The sequence below is a fragment of the Brienomyrus brachyistius genome, chromosome 10 (genome assembly GCF_023856365.1).
Source record: "Brienomyrus brachyistius isolate T26 chromosome 10, BBRACH_0.4, whole genome shotgun sequence".
Lineage (NCBI taxonomy): Eukaryota > Metazoa > Chordata > Actinopteri > Osteoglossiformes > Mormyridae > Brienomyrus > Brienomyrus brachyistius.
The window spans coordinates 3,381,073-3,403,047 of NC_064542.1; the positions used below are offsets into that span (position 1 = coordinate 3,381,073).

At 47.8% G+C, this 21,975-nt stretch overlaps 1 protein-coding gene across 1 annotated transcript in view; it reads right to left on the reverse strand.

The window, feature by feature from the left end:
- Positions 1-21,975, reverse strand: part of trpc7b (transient receptor potential cation channel, subfamily C, member 7b) — a 42,274-nt gene that overhangs the window by 16,402 nt on the left and 3,897 nt on the right. The window contains exons 2-4 of the mRNA XM_049029868.1: positions 15,463-16,219; positions 12,498-12,680; positions 1,506-1,670 (exon numbers count right to left, since the gene is read on the reverse strand). Of these exons, the coding sequence (XP_048885825.1) occupies positions 1,506-1,670; positions 12,498-12,680; positions 15,463-16,194 (1,080 nt within the window). The 5' untranslated portion in view covers positions 16,195-16,219. The remainder of the gene's footprint in view (positions 1-1,505; positions 1,671-12,497; positions 12,681-15,462; positions 16,220-21,975) is intronic.

Below are 21,975 nucleotides of genomic sequence, written 5' to 3' on the forward strand. Positions count from 1 at the left end.
AGATTATAGAATATATTGGATAATGCTGGACATTACACCTTCATAATGTATTCATACAACATGTAAGTACACCTTACCATTGTACCATACTCTAACAGCTGTAGTACACATTAATAACAAATGTTATAATTGTATAATCATATAATGTTTGTTATTAATGTATTCTAAAGCTGTTAAGGTCTAATAAACATGGTTTTGGCTTGACTATAAACATACATGACCATGCACACATGCAGGCACACTCACAAGTGCACACACACACACACACACACACACACACACACACACACACACACACACACACACACACGTGCTGGTGACCACTAAAACTCATTTAGAAATGAGGAGAAAAGAAAAATGAATGATTAAAGTAATGACTGAATAAAAATTGTGCCTCAGTTATGGGATTCATTAGAGGGGTTTTCAGATGATTCTGATAACAGCCTTTGTGAAAGACACCTATGGTTTGGGTTTTAATGATGTGTGAACACTGAACAGCAGCACACTGCAGAGCTGCCATATAAGTGTCAATGACCCCCATAAACCACTTCTGACCCCCATATACTGCCACACCATCATATTTCTTGTACAAATGCAGACCTCCAGCAAAATACACGCAAGAGCTGTTTCCAGAGAATCGCCCCACTGGAATAAAGAATGCTGGCAGCTCGGAGTGGCAGAGAATTGAACACAGATGGTTTAGGTTTAAGCCAAATGTCATGTCTTCTAAATCCATGAGCATGGCCTTGTGACAGAACTATAATCCTCCAGGAAGAGAGGACTGCGTGAGTCTTAGTATAGCTGAATAAGCCCTTTGAGTAAAGGTTATCACACCAGACTTCAACCAACTCAACAGTTGTGCGCTTTAATCTCCTTTTGACCTCCTGGAAGCAAGGGGTATGTGCTAGGTCAGCTAGCACTGGGCGTCCCCCGGCCTGAACCACAGCTATGACCAGAGCGGAGATGCACGTAGTGGCCAAAATTGTGGAAATACTTCCAATTCTTAGAGATTGCAGAACTTTATTCAACTGTTGCTTCAAGTACTTATTGGGGGTAGTGTGTGGCTCCATGGGCTAAGCCTCTATGCCTATGATCAGAAGGTTGCTGGTTTGTGTCCAGCCTCAGCACATCTGCAGCTCCCTTAAGAAAGGCCCTTAAACCCCAGATCCCAGGGTGCTGCTATGGCTGGTTGGCCTTTGTGGCCAGCTTGCTGTCACCCACAGAGAGCAAGCTGAGGGAGGCAAAGAGAATTTCCCCACAGGGACCAATTTAACCATCCAGTGTACAAATTTTGTAACAATCTTTGATTCTTTATAAGCATTACCGAGAATATCTGTGTAGTAATTTTTAAAGGGTAACGCGAAAAACGTTAGGTGTTTCCACAATTTTGCCCACTAGTTTAGGCAGTGAGTTTGTGCACGGAGCAGAACCGAGAATGGTATAAACCAGGTATGAAACAAAAGCCGGGATCATGAGCATCATATCTGAGCGGTGTTCAGGCATACCTTGCTGCAAGGCATGATCCAGTAAGCAATGGCCAGAAAGGGGAGCCCCACAGTCACTCCCAGCACAGTCCAGCATTTCACACCGATGGACTGCTGACGGAGCCCTGACAGGTTCTCATACCAGATGGTGAGAAGCTGCTGCTGGCAGTTGGGATGGGCTACAAACTGGGGAGACAGAAGAAAGATGAATCATCTATTATAGAAGGAGACAGACATACATATTAATCACTTGTAACCCCTTTTACAGAGGTTAAAGGTGATCATTTTTACTTCACTGTCTCATTGTTTTAATCTGCACATAAATCCATCGTTTTAATCAGTACGTAAATCTCTCCATCATTTTCCCATAATCATGCCATTCATTCCAGGGCTCTGGAATATGCAAATCAGGGGAGATGCAAACCATTTTTATTAAAGAGTTAGGTCATCATCCTTGATTTCATATTGAAATACATCTATTATTCACAGTCTTTACAAGATAACAGTGCATAAGAATTACGTAAACCTGATGATGAAAAATAACTGCCGTTGGTTTCTTTCGTTTGCAAAAGTCAGCTGTAAGGTTTTTGTTTTTCGCCCATTTGTTTTTCACTATATTACTGCTATAGCAACTTATTAATCTATACAAACACCACTGAAACTGCATCATTGATCTTTATTAGCATTTTGTTATTTAGGTATTATTTACAGTAGCTTGAGAGACATATGAAGGTCAGCACTTTTCCAGGGAGGGCTAGGAATCAGAAAATGAGTAAGTGCCTGTGCTGTGGCCCCCATGTGAACAGTTACAACCCATTCAGTGGCCCCCTATTTCCATTACCCCTGCAGCAGCCCCCTATTTTCCATATACCCCTATTATAATCCATAGTTACCTCCACTTTCTTTCAAAGAGCAGAGAGGCAAACAGACATGAAAACAGGGCAAGAACAGACATGTTCAAAACAAACATGTAGTGAATGAATTAGTTCGGTCTTAACAGGAGCCCAAACAAACCCAGCATTTCCAGAGTACATTGTGCAACTGTCTCCAAATGAATATTTAACGTATCAGTTTAAGCTGCTCCAAGATTCTCATCACTTTCCCAGTACTCGGTCCTCTTCTCACTCTGCTCCTGACATTCTTCTCACAGGTATTTTGTCTTCCTCCCTTATATATCTCTCCTTAAAATCTTGCCTTTTATTCTCTCCCTAGACCTCATCCTCTTCATCTTGTTTCCTTTGTCTCATCATCTTCTTTCTCCCCTCACTTCGACGTAGAGCCCTGCGCTCCCGCCCACTCCCACTGAATTTCTGACCAATACTGCCCTCTCCTGTTATCTGTCTCTGTCACTCACACCAGCTCCTGCAATATTTCTGTCCAATCATGCCCACACCCACAGATCCATTAATGGATATACTGTATGATGAAATAAGTTTATATGCATTAAATGTTTTATTCCATTAGAACAAGAACTAACTAAATAAAACAAATTCAACATAAATCTCTCAACTTTGAATTGCAAATAAATGTAAACTGAGACCAAAAACTAATCAGATGTGCAAATATCTGCAGCTAATACAAAACAATAACCAAATCTATACAACAAATGTTTAAATATTACATTATTATAAACAAACAAGAGCAGCTTAAAAACAGAAGAAAATACTGAAACTTATTTGAAAGAAATACATTTAAACTAGCTGAACACCACAATTTAATACAATGGCTCAGAACAAACACGAATATATAACACAAAATAAATGACATTCTCCATCCTGCCAAAAATCTTGGGAACCGCTGTCTATTTTTAGCTGCCCGCGGCAACCTTAAACCCGCCCGCCAATCTTAAACCCGCCCGCTCCCGCCCGCCAACCTTAAACCCGTCCGCTCCCACCCGCCAACCTAAAACCCACATGCTCCCGTCCGCCAACCTTAAACCCGCCCGCCAATCTTAAACCCGCCCGCCAACCTTAAACCCACATGCTCCCGTCCGCCAACCTTAAACCCGCCCGTTCCTGCCCGCCAACCATAAACCCGCCTACCAACCTGAAACCTGCCCGCCAACCTTAAACCCGCCCGCTCCCGCCCACCAACCTTAAACCCGCCCGCTCCCACCCATCAACCTTAAACCCGCCCAACATCCTTAAAACCTCCCACCAACCTAAAACCCGCCCGCGCCCGCCAACCTAAAACCCACATGCTCCCGTCCGCCAACCTTAAACCCGCCCGTTCCTGCCCGCCAACCATAAACCCGCCTACCAACCTGAAACCTGCCCGCCAACCTTAAACCCGCCCGCTCCCGCCCACCAACCTTAAACCCGCCCGCTCCCACCCATCAACCTTAAACCCGCCCAACATCCTTAAAACCTCCCACCAACCTAAAACCCGCCCGCGCCCACCAACCTTAAACCCGCCCGCTCCCACCCATCAACCTTAAACCCGCATGCTCCCGCCCACCATTCTTAAACCTCCCACCAACCTAAAACCCGCCCGCGCCCGCCAATCTTAAACCCGCCAGCTCCCGCCCACAACCTTAAACCCGCCCAACATCCTTAAAACCTCCCGCCAACCTTAAACCTGCCCGCTCCCGCCCGCCAACCTAAAACCCGCCTGCCAACCTTAAACTCGCCTGCTCCCACCCGCCAACCTTAAACTCGCATGCTCCTACCCGCCAATCTTAAACCCGCCCGCTCCTGCCCGCCAACCTTAAACCCGCCTGCTCCCGCCCGCCAACCTTAAACCCACACGCTCCCGCCCATCAACCTTAAAACCGCCCGCCAACCTTAAACCCGCCCACCAACCTTAAACCTGAACGCCAACCTTGAACCAGCCCACTCCCGCCCTCCAACCTCAAACGCGTCCACCAACCTTAAACCTGCCCGCCAACCTTAAACCCACCCGCTCCCTCCCACCAACCTTAAACCCACCCGCTCCCTCCCACCAACCTTAAACCCGTCCGCCAACCTTAAACCCGCCCGCTCCCGTCCGCCAACCTTAAACCCGCCCGCTCCCTCCCGCAAAACTTAAACCCGCCCGCTCCCGCCCGCCAACCTTAAACCCGCCCTCTCCCACCCGCCAACCTTAAACCCCCCTGCTCCCGCCCGCCAAACTTAAACCCGCCCGCCCCCGCCCGGCAAGCTTAAACCCGCCCGTTCCCGCCCGCCAACATTAAACCTGCCCGCCAACCTTAAACCCGCACGGTCCCACACCGACAACTTTAAACCCGCCTGCTCCCACCTGGCAACCTTAAACCAGCATGCTCCCGCCCGCCAATCTTAAAACTGCACGATCCTGCCCGCCAACCTTAAATCCACCCACCAACCTTAAACCTGCCCGCCAACCTTAAACCTGCCCGCTCCCGCCCTCCAACCTTAAACCCGCCCGCTACCGTCCGCCAACCTTAAACCCGCCCGATCCCGCCGGTCAACCTTAAACCCGCCTGCCAACCTTAAACTCGCCTGCTCCCACCCGCGAACCTTAAACCCACCCGCTCCCGCCCCCCAACCTTAAACCCACCCGCTCCCGCCCCCCAACCTTAAACCCACCCGCTCCCGCCCAGCAACCTTAAACCCACATGCTCCTGCCCGTCAATCTTAAACCCGCCCGCTCCCGCCCACAACCTTAAACCCGCCCACCAACCTTAAACCTGCCTGCCAACCTCAAACCCGCCCACTCCAACCCACCAACTTTAAACCCGCCCGCCAACCTTAAACTCGCCTGCTCCCACCCGCCAACCTTAAACTCGCATGCTCCTACCCGCCAATCTTAAACCCGCCCGCTCCTGCCCGCCAACCTTAAACCCGCCTGCTCCCGCCCGCCAACCTTAAACCCACACGCTCCCGCCCATCAACCTTAAAACCGCCCGCCAACCTTAAACCCGCCCACCAACCTTAAACCTGAACGCCAACCTTAAACCAGCCCACTCCCGCCCTCCAACCTCAAACGCGTCCACCAACCTTAAACCCGCCTGCCAACCTTAAACTCGCCTGCTCCCACCCGCGAACCTTAAACCCACCCGCTCCCGCCCCCCAACCTTAAACCCACCCGCTCCCGCCCAGCAACCTTAAACCCACATGCTCCTGCCCGTCAATCTTAAACCCGCCCGCTCCCGCCCGCCAACCGTAAATCCACCCACCAACCTTAAACCTGCCTGCCAACCTCAAACCCGCCCACTCCAACCCACCAACTTTAAACCCGCCCGCCAACCTTAAACCCGCCCGCTCCCACCCATCAACCTTAAACCCGCATGCTCCCGCCCACCAATCTTAAACCTCCCACCTACCTAAAACCCGCCCGCGCCCGCCAATCTTAAACCCGCCAGCTCCCGCCCACAACCTTAAACCCGCCCAACATCCTTAAAACCTCCCGCCAACCTTGAACCTGCCCGCTCCCGCCCGCCAACCTAAAACCCGCCTGCCAACCTTAAACTCGCCTGCTCCCACCCGCCAACCTTAAACTAGCATGCTCCTACCCGCCAATCTTAAACCCGCCCGCTCCTGCCCGCCAACCTTAAACCCGCCTGCTCCCGCCCGCCAACCTTAAACCCACACGCTCCCGCCCATCAACCTTAAAACCGCCCGCCAACCTTAAACCCGCCCACCAACCTTAAACCTGAACGCCAACCTTAAACCAGCCCACTCCCGCCCTCCAACCTCAAACGCGTCCACCAACCTTAAACCTGCCCGCCAACCTTAAACCCACCCGCTCCCTCCCACCAACCTTAAACCCGTCCGCCAACCTTAAACCCGCCCGCTCCCGTCCGCCAACCTTAAACCCGCCTGCTCCCTCCCGCAAAACTTAAACCCGCCCGCTCCCTCCCGCAAAACTTAAACCCGCCCGCTCCCGCCCGCCAACCTTAAACCCGCCCTCTCCCACCCGCCAACCTTAAACCCCCCTGCTCCCGCCCGCCAAACTTAAACCCGCCCGCCCCCGCCCGGCAAGCTTAAACCCGCCCGTTCCCGCCCGCCAACATTAAACCTGCCCGCCAACCTTAAACCCGCACGGTCCCACACCGACAACTTTAAACCCGCCTGCTCCCACCTGGCAACCTTAAACCAGCATGCTCCCGCCCGCCAATCTTAAAACTGCACGATCCTGCCCGCCAACCTTAAATCCACCCACCAACCTTAAACCTGCCCGCCAACCTTAAACCTGCCCGCTCCCGCCCTCCAACCTTAAACCCGCCCGCTACCGTCCGCCAACCTTAAACCCGCCCGATCCCGCCGGTCAACCTTAAACCCGCCTGCCAACCTTAAACTCGCCTGCTCCCACCCGCGAACCTTAAACCCACCCGCTCCCGCCCCCCAACCTTAAACCCACCCGCTCCCGCCCAGCAACCTTAAACCCACATGCTCCTGCCCGTCAATCTTAAACCCGCCCGCTCCCGCCCGCCAACCGTAAATCCACCCACCAACCTTAAACCTGCCTGCCAACCTCAAACCCGCCCACTCCAACCCACCAACTTTAAACCCGCCCGCCAACCTTAAACCCACCCGCTCCCGCCCACCAACCTTAAACCTTCCCCCTACCGCCTACCAACCTTAAACCCGCCCGCCAACCTTAAACCCGCCCGCCAACCTTGAAATCGCCTGCTCCCGCCCGCCAACCTTAAACCCGCCCGCCAACCTTAAACCCGCCCGCCAACCTTAAACCCGCCCGCTCCCGCCCACCAACCTTAAACCAGCCAAACCAACCTTAATCCTGCCCGCCAACATTAAACCCGCCCGCTACCAACCACCAACCTTAAACCCGCCTACCAACCTTAAACCCACCCACCAACCTTAAACCTTCCCCCTACCGCCTACCAACCTTAAACCCGCCCGCCAACCTTAAACCCGCCCGCCAACCTTGAAATCGCCTGCTCCCACCCGCCAACCTTAAACCCGCCCGCTCCCGCCCGCCAACCTTAAACCCGCCCGCCAACCTTAAACCCGCCCGCCAACCTTAAACCTGCCCGTCAACCTTAAACCCGCCCGCTCCCGCCCACCAACCTTAAACCAGCCAAACCAACCTTAATCCTGCCCGCCAATCTTAAATCTGCCTGCTCCCGCCCCCCAACCTTAAACCCGCCTGCCAACCTTAAACTCGCCTGCTCCCGCCCGCCAACCTTAAACCCACCCGCTGCCGCCCGCCAACCTTAAACCCGCATGCTCCCGCCCGCCAATCTTAAACCCGCCCGCTCCCGCCCGCCATTCTTAAATCCGCGTGCTCCCACCCGCCAACCTTAAATCCACCCACCAACCTTAAACCTGCCCGCCAACCTTAATCCCGCCCGCTCCCGCCCACCAACCTTAAACCCACCCGCTCCCGCCCAGCAACCTTGAACCCGCATACTCCCGCCCGCCAACCTTGAACCCGCCCGCTCCCGCCCGCCAATCTTAAACCCGCCCACTCCCGCCCGCCAATCTTAAATCCGCCTGCTCCCGCCCACCAACCTTAAACCCGCCCACTACCGCTCACCAACCTTAAACCCACCCGTTCCCGCCTGCCAACCTTGAACCCGCATACTCCCGCCCGCCAACCTTGAACCCGCCCGCTCCCGCCCGCCAACCTTAAACCCGCCTGCCAACCTTAAACTCGCCTGCTCCCGCCTGCCAACCTAAAACCCGCCCACTCCCACCCGCCAACCTTAAACCCGCCCGCTCCCGCCCACCAACCTTAAACTCGCCCGCTCCCGCCCGCCAACCTTAAACCCGTCTGCTCCCACCTGCCAACCTTAAACCCTCCCGCTCCCGTGAGATTTCCGTTGGGTCCCAGGTCCAATGCAGGGCTCTACTTCGCGGTTGTTACTCCTGTGTTACTCCTTGTTTTTTTTTCTCTTTTGCTTTATGTTGCCTACCCACATCCCTTTCTCATGTCTGTCTCTCCCGGTCATCTCTCCTTCCCTTCTCTTCCTTTTTACCAAACAACCACTCCTGGGACAGCCATCTTCTCACATCCCAACATGAAGAATCTATCCCTTTAAGCCCCCGTTTGCAGGATGTAGGAAGGTGTCTTTCTTATGACTTGCTACCCACGGAGACATATCGATCCCAGGCTCAATTACCTCTTCTGTTTCATTGCAGGGATCATGGAGAGAAATGGCGGACATAATAGTTCAGGGAACCTGAACATTCCATGTCCCTAGAGCTAGCTTCTGCAGCCGAGGATCGGACTGCCAAGGTACCCGCCTTTGGCCACTGCCTAACTCGCACTGCACCCGAACCCGGCCCCTCCTACAGGTGGTGAGCCCATTGGAGGGGGGACCCATGTGCCTTCTTCAGGTTGTGCCCGACCAGGCCCCATGGGTGCAGGCCTGGCCTCCAGGCTCTCACCATCGAGCCCCACCCTTAGGCCTGGCTCCCGGGGGGGGGGCCCAGTGACCCGCATCTGGGCGAGGGAAATCATATATCGCGAGTACAAGTGGCCGAAATAAGTTTCCTCCGCAGGGTGACTGGGCTTTCCCTTAGAGAAAGGGTGAGGAGCTCGGTCATTCGGGAGGGACTCAGAGTAGAGCCGCTGCTCCTCTGCATTGAGAGGAGCCAGATGATGTGGCTCGGGAATCTGGTCAGGATGCCTCCTGGGCGCCTCTCTGGTGAGGTGTTCCGGGCATGTCCCACTGGGAGGAGGCCCCGGGGAAGACCCAGGACACGCTGGAGGGACTATGTCTCTTGGCTGGCCTGGGAAGGCCTCAGGATTCCCCCAGAGGAGCTGGATGAAGTAGCCATGGAGAGGGAAGTCTGGGTTTCCCTGCTGAGACTGCTGCCCCCGCGACCTGAACTCGGATAAGTGGAGGATGATGGATGGATGGATGGATGGAATCTGAACAATAACCCTATGAGCTTCACGAGAACCCTGGAACTTTTGATGCAAAAAGGTTCATATTTTCAGCATGAAACATCACCATTGTAATCCTTCTATGCTTGGAAATATCATTTGTATATTAAATTAAATGAGTGTACTTTACAGCTGCCTGAGTGTCATAGATGCAGTTTATATAAATATAGCCAGGAAAGACACTGAAGTGAGCCTACTGTATCAGTCATTTATACTCCAGTGGAATGCAGTTTTCCTGTAACTTTCCTGGAGCAATCAGTCTTGAATTATTAGACTAAACAGACTTCTAAACACTTATTTTGGTCACGATTAGCAGGAAATTTTATGTTTCAACAGTTTTCATTTGGTAAATGGTAATATCTCTGAATTTGAAATGTTAGTATGTGCATTGAAAGGCGGACAAAAATGTACTTAGATTTAACTTCTGCTGTGACTGGTGCTGACTAGGACAGATTTTGTCGCATGATTATTCACAAAGGTTTGCCTAAAAGCTGAATTTGCCTGCATGATGTACATTTAATATTTTCTGCCTAAAAAGAAACAATTGCAAACTCTTTTCCAATGGTGGACTCAACTTACCAATAATTTGATAAACATATTTTATTGTCCAAGGTATATAAGGCTGGGTTAATTTACTTCTCACTAATAAGGTTTACATAAAACACCTGTATACAAAATAAAGAAGTTAAATGCAGTCCTAGCAAAATCAATGTGGTATCTGCTCACTTTGATCACTGGCTGTATTTTGATCCCTTTACATGAAGCCCCAGGATATACCTTTGATTAACGTGACAAGAGATTAAGCGAGTGTTAAGTAGCAGCCTGTCTGACGTAGGAATAATCCATAGTGCTGACAGCATGTCTGCCAGTCCTGAAGAGCTGCCAACAGAATTATTTTAAATCTCACACAGGCCTTTTTGACTTAATTAGTAAAACGAGATTTAAATTCGAACCATATTTACATACACACTGATTGGGCTAAATCTAAATCCATCAGGATCACTCAGCTGAAACCAGACAGCTTTAAACCTTCACTGTACACACAGGCATTAGGGAGTCAAGCTTCTGAGTATGTAAATGCTATGCTTGCTAAACTTTTAATTAAAGTTACACTTTTAACCCGGGAGTAAGATTTAAGTCCACCTTTCAGGTCAGGAGCGTACCTAATAATTTGGACCCCCTTTCACTTGGGAACCTTGTCCAATTTTACATATAATTTTAGATATTCAAGGGCCCCTGCAAAGTTCTGGGCCCCCTGAATCTGCCCTGAATCTGTTGTCCATGCCCCTCCAACACCCTTTTCAGATTGTTATACTTTGGCCAAACGGGCTGATTGTTTCCGAGTAGGTCAGTGTGAAGATTTAACTGAAATATGTTTTAGCCATAAAAAGGTTGATTCCAAAGGCATTAGTTGAACATGGCTGGACAGCTGATCTGAGCCACAATTTCAGCTGTTTTTTATATGCAGAAATTGCCAAGTCAACTGAGATACTGAGGATAATTGTATGAGAACAAATTGCAACAATGTCTAGCAGCAGTTTTACCAAAGGTTTTTTGGCTGGTCTAATAAATGATGCTGCATACACTGGTTTAGGTGTCAGTGTACCTTGTATTAGATGGAAGCGCAATGACCTTGTTGACACCACCAGTGAATACCTATGAGAGTCACAACAAGCTTGCAGAAGTAATACTTGGTTCCACATATAATGAGGAATCTGAGGATCTAGTGGAATTGTGTTTCTGTTTCTTAATTTAAACCATCGATCACTTAAATGTGCTATGATACATATCTATAAAGATTTCATTATATAGAAATGGAAAATGGTAATGGTTTACATTATAAAGAGCATAGGCTGAAATCTAAAGAAAACCAGAGCAAAAACATGGTAAATGTACTGCATGGTAAATGGACTGCATTTATATAGCGCTTTTCTACTCCTACGGGTTCTCAAAGTGCTTTACATTTCATGCCTCACATTCACCCATCCACACACTCATTCACACCCCGGTGGCGGAGGCTGCCATGCAAGGTGCCAACCTGCTCACCGGGAGCAATTTGGGGTTCAGTGTCTTGCTCAAGGACACTTTGATGGGGTCAGGAGGAACCAGGGCTCGAACCTGCAACCCTCCAGTTGCCGAACGAAAGCACTACCTCCTGTGCCACCATCTTCCCCAAACTAAAAAAAAACATTCATTTACACACGACTAACGGCATATGTGCACCCATAAGACTAGGTAAATAGTGTTTTAATGTGATATTTGAAGAATCATGCAGTCTGTCAGTACCGCTTTGTGCTTTTTATACCGACTCTTTAAACACGCTTAAGCAAATGCTGACTTTTTCCCTCAAGATTTCCTTGAGTCACTTAACAGTTAAATGGATTGCTAGGCGTGTTGGCAATAATGAAGTTAAATGATCAATCACTCATTTAATTAATTGGGGGCTGAGTTTGTGAAATCACTAGTCAAACAAGCAGTGAGATGCCTGGATATAATTCAAACTGGAATTATATACTCCTTGACTTCAGAATAATCTCAGAAGAAATTTTAATGTCATACACTGGTGTTTGCCAATCTGATCCTCAGGGACCCACAGCTCTGTCCATGTTATTGCTCCCTCCGAGCTCCCTACCAGACAGTCGACATTTTTGCTCCCTCGGGGCTGGGAGGGAGCAAAAACAGGGATTGTCTGCAGGTCCCCGAGGATTGCATTGGGAAACACCGTCGTACACTATTCAGTTGTCTCTGCACTTCATTAATATGTTTTGTGAAGATTAAGTGCAGGGCTTGGAGGGGTACCCCCTCCTCCAATGTATTATCAGTAACGGATTATGTAGTTTTGCTGTTACTGTTTTGTGTATCATAGCGGCTTCCTTTTGAGTTTCTTTGGATGAGTGCATGGCTTTATGCGTCGGCTTCCGTAAAGCCAGCCCCCCTTCTCAGGACCCACTCCCTGAAAAACAGCAGGCATCACCTGCCCCAAAAGGCCCCTCTGCCAATATCTTCAGAGGACTCTTTCCTAGATGGCAGTTTTTTGATCCTTGAATGCAACGTCTGCGATCTGATTTAAAAGTCAATTGATAAAGTTATGGTATGATTACAGCCTCACTTCTCGACACATTCTTCCGGATCTCTGACAGCTGCAATCAGTCTTATCCTTCTTTAGTCAGCATGAGATACGGCCAGGAATACCCTCACCTTCTTGACCTCGTACTTGATGGCCAGCTTAACACGGCTCAGGCAGGGGCGGTGATGATCACCCGGGGGGGCCTGGTCCACGTCCCCATTCAGTATGGCCTCCACCTCCTCCGTGTCCCGGCACAGATCCAGCACCCCCACCACAAAGTCCTTGCACTGCATGGACAGCTTCCGGTAATCATTCTGTGCATGAGGGTAGTTGGTTGGGGGGTGGGGGGGAGGTCAGATGTGAGGGGGGAAACGAAGAGAGAAAAAGGAACAGCAGCAGGAATGTCATGAGGGAACCAGAGCAGTCAGTGATGGGAAGGAAGAGAACAGGAAGGGTGGGGTGAAGGAGGAACATCAAGAGACATGAAGAATGTGAGAGTTAAAGAAAGTAGATGAATAAAGGGAAAGATGAGAGGGACAGGGAGACAGTAAAACTACACTGGTGCTGACAGTTTCAGTGTAGAGCCAGGATGGTGGCTCCAAGCTGCAGAAAACTATCACAGCTTCATGATTGACTATAGCTGAGAAATTTGCAGCTCATAATGACTGCAGTCATTTTTTTTGAGCACCTCTGTGATTTCCAGCTGGCAGAATGCAGGGGTGGGTCTGCTGTCACTGTTACAGATTTGCTACTAATAGCATTTATGTGGGAGGCAGAGAGCAGAGGGCAATAATACCTACAGTGTTACAGAAATAGCAGTCAGTGGGGATTAACAGTTAACAGCTGACAGAGGTGGCTCCGTTGTCACCTTTAATGCTGCTAACAGCGGATTTGTGGATATTAGAGAGCGGAGTGCAAAGATCACTCAAACAATCATGGTTCTTGAAAAAAAACACACAGGATGAGTCCTTTGGCACCTGCCTGATTCCCTCCTTTAATTAGAAACTCCCAGGCTGGCAGGGTAACCCTAAGAAATGAAAGTCTGTCAGAGTGATTGAGCATCATGAGCATCAGGGACATGCCACAGAGCTGTGGCGCTGGCTGTATGATCATACGCAGGTTTAAGGAATGAATCAGGGTTTGAGGCGCCCCACAGTACTCTGTGTGCAGCAAAGACTAATGAAACAGCAAGCAGTGCCACATAACATCCATGTTTCAGAATACCCAAGTATAATAATAATAATAATAAAGTATCAGTGTGTTCAAAAAGGCTGCTGATAAACACATACAGCCCCAGACTTTAGAGGTTTTATCCTAAAAATGCCTTAAAGGCTAAAGTCTTAAAGTTCTGTATACTGGGACTTTCCCACAAAATTACTTTAAACGTTGGTACAAACTCACGTGCTGGAAGTGAAGAAATTAATTTGTGACTTTACTGTTAACAAGGTTATATCTTAATGAAGTTTTAGATCCCCACCTTATAAAAAAAAGAGATGGAACCCGATTGGATTATGGGAAGAGCTGAAACTTATAGCTAAATTAATAGCTAGAAAAAATAACTTCCGTTTAACATGATTCGTAATTGTTTATCACCAAGTAGCTCAGCAGTTGATTATTGAGTGTATATCAGTACTATCAGCAAAATCTCCTATATGTTAGATTGGTGCACATCTCCTATGGACTTCACCTGCTACATGTCTGCTTAAACTAGTGCACATCTCCTATAGGCTTCACCAAACGCACATCTTCTATAGACTTGTTAAAGGTTTCCATAAACTCCTTTGGAGTTCACCTATTAAAGGTCTCCTTAAACTAGTGCACATCTCCCATCGACCTCAATTGTAAATGGACTGCCTTTATTCTAAAGCTTCAGCCAAACTGATGATCAAGTACATTTATCAACACACAAGAAGGAAGGTTACAGGATATTAAAACGTGACTGTTTTTAATTAATGCCTGAAAATCACTCATTGCTTAATTAAATTAGCAGAGACCAAAAATGCCCAGGTGTCTTATTCAGTCATACTGTTCTGGAAACTGCTTTGATGCAGTCTGATGAAACACAAACCTTTAGGGCAAGCTCTCTGAATGTTCTGGAAATACGGATACAGACATAGACACTTTCTACCTTGATGGATTAAATAACTTTGTATCATGTTAGCATCAAAACCTGGACATTGTCAACTTTAAAATGACAGAAATGACAGAAATGATGGAAATGTTATCTGGGAAATGTTATCTGGGAAGGCACAGATGATGATTATCCTCATCTGTATGTTCCAAGCACTTGTGCTCTGGGGCTTCACAACTCAAAGCAGCTCCTGCTTGCTTGGAGGCTCTGTGGTCATATGAATATGCGTGTGTGGACAGTACTGTAACCTTAGAAGCTGCACAAAAACCATAAGTGAGAGCCCTCTACATAAGAGTTGTGGGTGATACTCCACATGCCTATTATTACCCCTCAGGAATGAATAAAAGGAATGACGCCATCCACATCAACAAAACAATAGAGATGTAAAAAAATAGGTCATAATACAGGTTGATTGCAGCCAATTAAATGGGCCCCTTGTGGAACTTATTTAATTTTGCAGCCATCCAGCAACACAAGGACAAGAGCTGATAAAAATGAAAGCTGTCGTGACCTCTTTCCTTCAAAGCAAATTCTCATTGAGATACTTGTTTGAAGCCCAATATTGTACTGCCAAGACACATTAACATGCAAGCAAATGCTGACAGAGCATGCAGTGCAAACCTGCCTGAAGCCTAAATGCATCAGATCAACGTCAACGGACCTCCCTGTGGATTAACCAGTGTAAGCAACCCAATTGCACTGCATTGTACTGCCCTACAAAGGCAAAACACAGTAACTCTGCTGCCACTGAAACTGAGAAAAGGGGCTTCAAAGATTTTTGACTGTTCATTCGTATGTGTAGTAGGCTGTCAAATGTTTTCCTCAAAACCGAGCATAGCTGGACTAAGATATTTTGTCGTGAGACAAAACAGAGTCTAAGAGACTCAATTTTGGTAATAATTCAGTTTTATATTTGCTCTACCCAAGGATTAATCTTGCAGGGATTCTAGGCAAAATTGCCTTACCTTGAACTCGGTCTCGATGTTTGCAAGCCGAGCCAGTTCATTGCTGAGCTCCAGGGCGGTGAGAACGGGGTCTGGACTAGACAGGGCGAGGTAGGCAGGGCTAGCCAGGCCTTTGTAAGCATTCATGCGGGAGCGCGAGTGGCTGAAGGGGTCACGCCGCTGCCGTGCACCACATTCCGCGCACTTGCAAAAATAGTCGTGAGGCTTCTCGATGCGTGCACCCCTCACCAGCAGGATGTGCACAATCTCATACTCCTGGCACTGCGCAGCCAGCACCAGCGGAGTCACGTCATGCGAGAAGCGTGTGCCGTCCTCATCGTAGGCGTAGAAGTCGTCGTTGTGTAGCTCGCGCTCCAGCCCCCCCGCGAAGGCCGGGTGGCCCAAGATGGCCTCCACGATGCGTACATAGCCCTTGCTGATGGCGAGGAGGAGGGCATCACCCACACGGGCCAGGCCCTCCTTTAGCAGCAGCAGTTCTGTCACCTCCAGGTGCTCATTGGCCACCGCCAACTGCAATGCATTCTGGCCCATGTAGTCCACACAATTGACGTTGAGTGTCTTAGACTCATCCAGCATCTTGCGCACCACGGGGATGTTGCCGTACTCAGCGGCATCCAGGAAGCGCTCCTCCTCAGCGGTCAGGCTGGTGCCGCGCTCATTGAACATGTAGGCCGGCCCACGGACTGCCTGCCGACGACCCTTCTCACGCAGGGTGGTGTGGCGACGGTGCATGACTTTGGCACTGCCTCCCTCCGCCCTGGACAGGGGAGCAGAGAGGATGGAGAAGGATGCAGAAAAAAGGGGGGATAAGAAGAATGGGTGAAGGAAGGGAAAAGAAACAAGGGGGAGGAGACATGGCAGCAGATTACTAGACCGGTGACTGACATCAATACCTCCCATTGCATTAGATCTTTCTTAATATTCCTCCTGTCATTTATTCGTACCTTATTTATTTGCATCCTTACTTATTTTCCTATACTGTAGCCCCACTGCACTTATTACTTTATTTATTTACTCCTTCATATATTGTACTGGTTTGTCTTGCACTGTGTTGTACTATCCCATGATCCCCCACCCTGCAACAGCAGCCTAAGAATTTCAGTGTTTCTCTGAACGCACATAACAATAACACTTGATACTTGAAAACTTAAAATATCCTGAGAGAGAGAATTACAGTAGGAGAGGTTATCGCTATTCCTCTAATGCCGTAATTGATAACGGCTTCATAACTGGGTGCCATTCCACATCTTGATTTGTACTGTAAAGATAATACAGGCTTTCAGTTGGTAAAGGAACTGGGCCTTTTCATCAAAGGCCCCCATTGCATTTTCACAGAATACGAACAGATGCTGGCGCTTAAATCTGTTCTGTGTTCAGAAGTCAGACTTCTTCGTACAGACTTGCCCTGCGTATATGAAACTGGCAGGACTTGAAATGGTTTGAGCATTCCCACTGCACTGTAGTGGGATAATTATCTCTATAAGCACACTATGCTGGACAGTATCACACCCTGCACTGCTGTCACCCTGCTGCAGCTTCAGAAATACACAGTGTCACACACTGCACTGCTGTCACCCTGCTGCAGCTTCAGAAATACACAGTGTCACACACTGCACTGCTGTCACCCTGCTGCAGCTTCAGAAATACACAGTGTCACACCCTGCACTGCTGTCACCCTGCTGCAGCTTCAGTACACAAAGTCACTCGTTACACTACTGTCACCTGCTGCAGCTTCAGAAATACACAGTGTCACACACTGCACTACTGACTTCTCTACTCTGCTCATTTCACTCTGGTTTCCAGATTTTCCTTTCTCTTTATAAACTTCAATCATATAATCAGTAAAATCTTAAAAACAGATGCCACAAAATAGGATTTTGCTCCCTTTAGGAAAAATTTACGTCTGACCCAACAGCAAACCATTCAGAAGCATCTAAATTATCCCTCTCTTTCTGAACCCCATGTCAAACAAAACAGCAGTAGCTTTCAAAATATGTTTTAGCAAAGGCATAGATGGAGTAAAAGTATATACCAGTGCTATTTTCAACCCATTATTTACAGGTGTGAAAAATGTATAAAATTGAAAACTTGGGAGGGTGTGGACGTTTTGGTAAGAGGAAGGGGAACTAAATAACTAACTAACCAAAGGACCAGTCACTTTACCTACTTTACCTACATACCTACCAGCCTGCCTGCCTACCTACCTACCAACCTATCTACCTACCTGTCTGTCTGTTTGTCTGTCGAAAGAAGCTGTTTTTGTGTGTCGGAGAGACTTTCTGCACTCAAGGGTTCACATGATGCCAATTTACATTTCTTCACGTTCTTCTTCATTTACAGTACAGTGTACTTCTGTGTTGTTCGGTTGTTCTCCCAATTCCAGCCATGAGGATGTAAAATACATGTTCCCCTTCCATCTTCCAGAGCTGCAGTGTCCCATGGATCTCTATGCCAGAGATCATAGGTTCTTCACAAATCAATGTGGCAGTCTGCTTATTCATCTTCTGCAAGTCATACGACTTTTGCCTTTGGTTCCAGTCTCCAGCTGTGTGTGTCTGGAGATCTCCCCGTGTTTGTGTGGGTTTCCTCTAGTTTTTTAATAGTTCGACAAATAAACAAAATCTGTATTATTCCATGCTACAATACAAATCACGCACAACTTCAAGCAGCAATCTTGGCACCCTAGAGACCCCTGCGGTGTACGGATGAAAGAATCGATTCCCTCAATGGCATGTCACAGAGGTTACCCAGAACCTCGGCAATTACCCTGGATCCCATCAAACCCGTGGCTTTGTGAACTGTCGCCTGGGCACAATTCTGTTCAACTTAACAAAAAGACCCAGACCGACTTTCAAAAGTTGGACCGAGCATTCTTACTTCATTAAACTAGAAACTGCCATGTTCAGTTTTCACTGAATGTCATTACAGAGCCAGAATTTATGACCTGGGCAGCACTGGTCTTTACTGAATTATTTGATGGACAAAATTATAATTTCATTAAGTGAATATCATATTATGAAGTTCCATGCGGGGGTGTGCATGCGTTTCGGTGTTTGTGTGTGTCTGCAAGTGTGTGTCCCATACTACTGGTGAGGCAGTGCTGTATGATCTCACAGGGGAAAGCTCACAGGTGGCTTAATCACCGAAGCAGAACTGCAGCTGGAATTACTTCTCACAGGCTATTTGGATTTCCTCTCCATACCAGCAGCGGTGCATTCAGGAAGAAAATCACTCTCCACACCCTGCACTCCCTGCCTAAGGTTAGATAAGATTTTTTTTTTCAGCTGACAGTGGCAATTACATATTGGTATGGTAACATGGGAGGCTGTCTAGGGAAAGCATAAAAAATCTTCCAATTGCATCTAACTAAATTGATGATATGGGTTTAAACTGCACAGTCAAAACAATTTGGACTCCACTGAAGTATCAACAAATGCAGTGAAAGCTATAGTACAAAGCCAGTGAACCTAGACAAACCTTTCCAGATGTGCCTTTAGATTACACCAGTGTTTCCTAATGTGGTCCATGGGGACCCAGTTAGTCCGTGATTTTGCTCCCTCCGAGCTCCCTGCCAGACAGTCCACATTTTTGCTTCCTCGGGGCTTGGACGGAGCAAAAATGTGGACTGTCTATGTGTACAGAATGGAAAACATTGGATTAGACAAATTCACTGGCCACATACACATTCACTGGTCAGGGTCTGTTCTGTCCTACTGTACCTTGTCCTTTAACCCCAGGGTGCCTAAGTCCCTAGTGTGTTTTGCATAGCTCAGTGAGTTGAGCCTTTTGTCCCTGTGACTATAAACCCACCGGTCAGGAGTTTGAGTTCGTCCACAGGCCTCATTTGTAGCTCAAGTATTATCAGTTTCTCCAGTGTGTTTGGTATTGCACTTTTGTCTTTGCTTTTTGTTTGCACTTTTGATTTACCTTGTACCTGGTTTTATTTTGTTCTCCATACCTTATTTTTCTAGTCTTCCCTAGTGTTACTGTTAAGCCTTAGTGTTTGTTAGGTTCCCTTGTTCCTGGTCTTCTTAACTGTAAGTTATTTCACTTGTGTCTCGTTCTATGGCTTTTTTGATTAGTTGTTCACACCGGCCCTTTGTTAGCCCTTGTTATCAGTGTAAAGTGTCTGCCTTTCTTTGTTTCCCCAGTCAGTCATTGTGTGCTAATGCTGCTGTGTATTGTTACTTGGTTTGTTTCTGAATTTCTGTTCCTGATGTTTCCCGGTTCCCTTTGTAGTGTTTACTCCTGTTTAGGTCATTTTAATTTCCTCAGTAAACCCCTGTTGTCTCTTGGGGCCACAAGTGAATCGTCACCTTTTACCTGCCTGCTCCATGCAGCGCCATAACACATACAGCCAGGGATGGGGAAATAAAGTACTGATGGCTGTGAAGCATGAATGATTCTTCCTTTCATTACACAAACAGAGGAGCAGGTGACAATGAGACCCTTCTCACGCAGGTTGTGCTGCCAGCACGTCTTCAAAAGGGAGACGCACCACTGTTAACACAGAGTGACAGGTGTGCTTGAGGACAAAAGAGACAATCATGAGGAGATAACCGATCTAAAGCATCAGAAATGAAATGCATGCCAAGGGAAACACTTGACCACCAGCGGGATGACTGTCTGTAGTTTCTGCACAAGTAGCCAGCAGTGATCAGTGGTAATAACACTTGGAGCTTATCCCTGCGCAGCAACTTTTGCAGATCCATCACATTCTTAATGCTCAAGTCTATAACTGGATTATCTATCCATCCATCCATCTATCTTCTGTAACCGCGTCTCCTATTCAGGGTCACGGGGAGTCCAGAGCCTATGCAAGACAGCGAACAACCCAGACTGGGGTGCCATCCCATTGCAGGACACACTAACACACCCATTAAATTCCATTTATTTATCCATCCATTTTCTGAAACTGCTTAATCCCAACTGGGGTCACGAAGACTATCCCGTGAACAATGAGTGCAGGTGGGAACCAACCCTGGGCAGTCGCCAACACACCGCAGGGCGCACACACTCACACTCACACAACTACAGGGCCAGTTTAGCCAATCAACCTAATCTGTACACTTTTGGATCGTGGGTGAAAACCGGAGCCCCAGGCAAGAACCCACTGGAACACGCGGCGAGTGTGTGAACGGGACCAAACCCAGGACCTTCTTACTGTGAGGCAGCAGCGCTAATCATCCCACCCCACCCATTAAATTATTATTATTATTACATTTCTGCTCCAGAACTGAGTATCAAAATGAGGTGCAGTATGTCCACAATTTAACTGGACTGGTACTTTAACTGGGAAGATGAAGAGTACATCCAACTTTTAATATTAAACAATTTCCATTTTTACACACACAAAAAAAAAAAAAAATCAACTTTGGCGCATTGACCTGTATTTCCTCCCACCGAAGACCAAATCACGCATTCGCACACTCATATACATGCACTTGTGCATACAGACACAGATTAACTGGAACATCTGTACACATTAACTGCATAAGAAACTTTCCACGGGTAAGGCTGTGCAGGGAAGGCTATTATCACAGACAGCCTTTGGGGAGTTGAATTACAGAGTGGGACAAATGTGCGAGCGGGTGAAATATCTCACTACCGAAACGCTAAATCCTACACAATGCCCTGTTACATGCTAAATCCTTGTAATAATCTCTTGTATAACTGCTTAAGGGGGCACATACCGATGAGTTTCATGGAGAATTTGCTTCTCTCTTGTTAAAAAAAAGTTTTTTAAAAAACCCTGCGTGCGCCGTGGGTTTGCACATCTATTAAAAAAGAAACTGCGGTTTGCGCTCAATGCGCTGCGCTCGCCGCGGGATTCAGCGCAAAAAGTAGACGTGGTTTTCAAAACTCTTCTGTCATTTCATTGTTGCCCCGACCAGTCACGACGATGTATATTTCGCATGGTAAAAGATAAGCTTGAGTTATATACCTCTAAGAACTCAGATTGGAACAATACAAGTTTCTTCTCCACTTCGATTTCTGTGCCTGGTTCGGTGCTTTGTGTTGGTCGCGCTACAATGCCTCACAGCACGCGGAATCAAACTTCAACTTTGACCGCGGTGCGCGGCGCGGCCTTTGCACTGCGCTTGCGCTTTGCTTGACGCAGCGCAAAACCGTTCTCGTGCTACAGAATCCATAGAAAATAATAGGTTTCAGAGTGCAGGGCAGCGCCTGCCGCCTTCGGTCTGAAAACTGCTTTAAGGCAAAACTGCAATGTGCTTCCTATCACAAAATGCTCACCAGAGCTTAGTTCAAAAAGGAAAGGAGTGCGCACTGCCGCACCCACCATACAACAAACCACCTCAGGGATAAGAACCCAAGTGCAGCTGTGCACTGTGTGATACCACAGCACTACACTAGTTTGAATGGAATGGAACAGTGTTAAGTATTTTCCGGTGGCTGGAGTTCTAATCCTGCCAACATCCCCCAATTTTTTCCTGAAAGTTGGAGGACCTGCTTACAGGGCTGGATGTAGATTAAGGTCATACCCAGGATAAT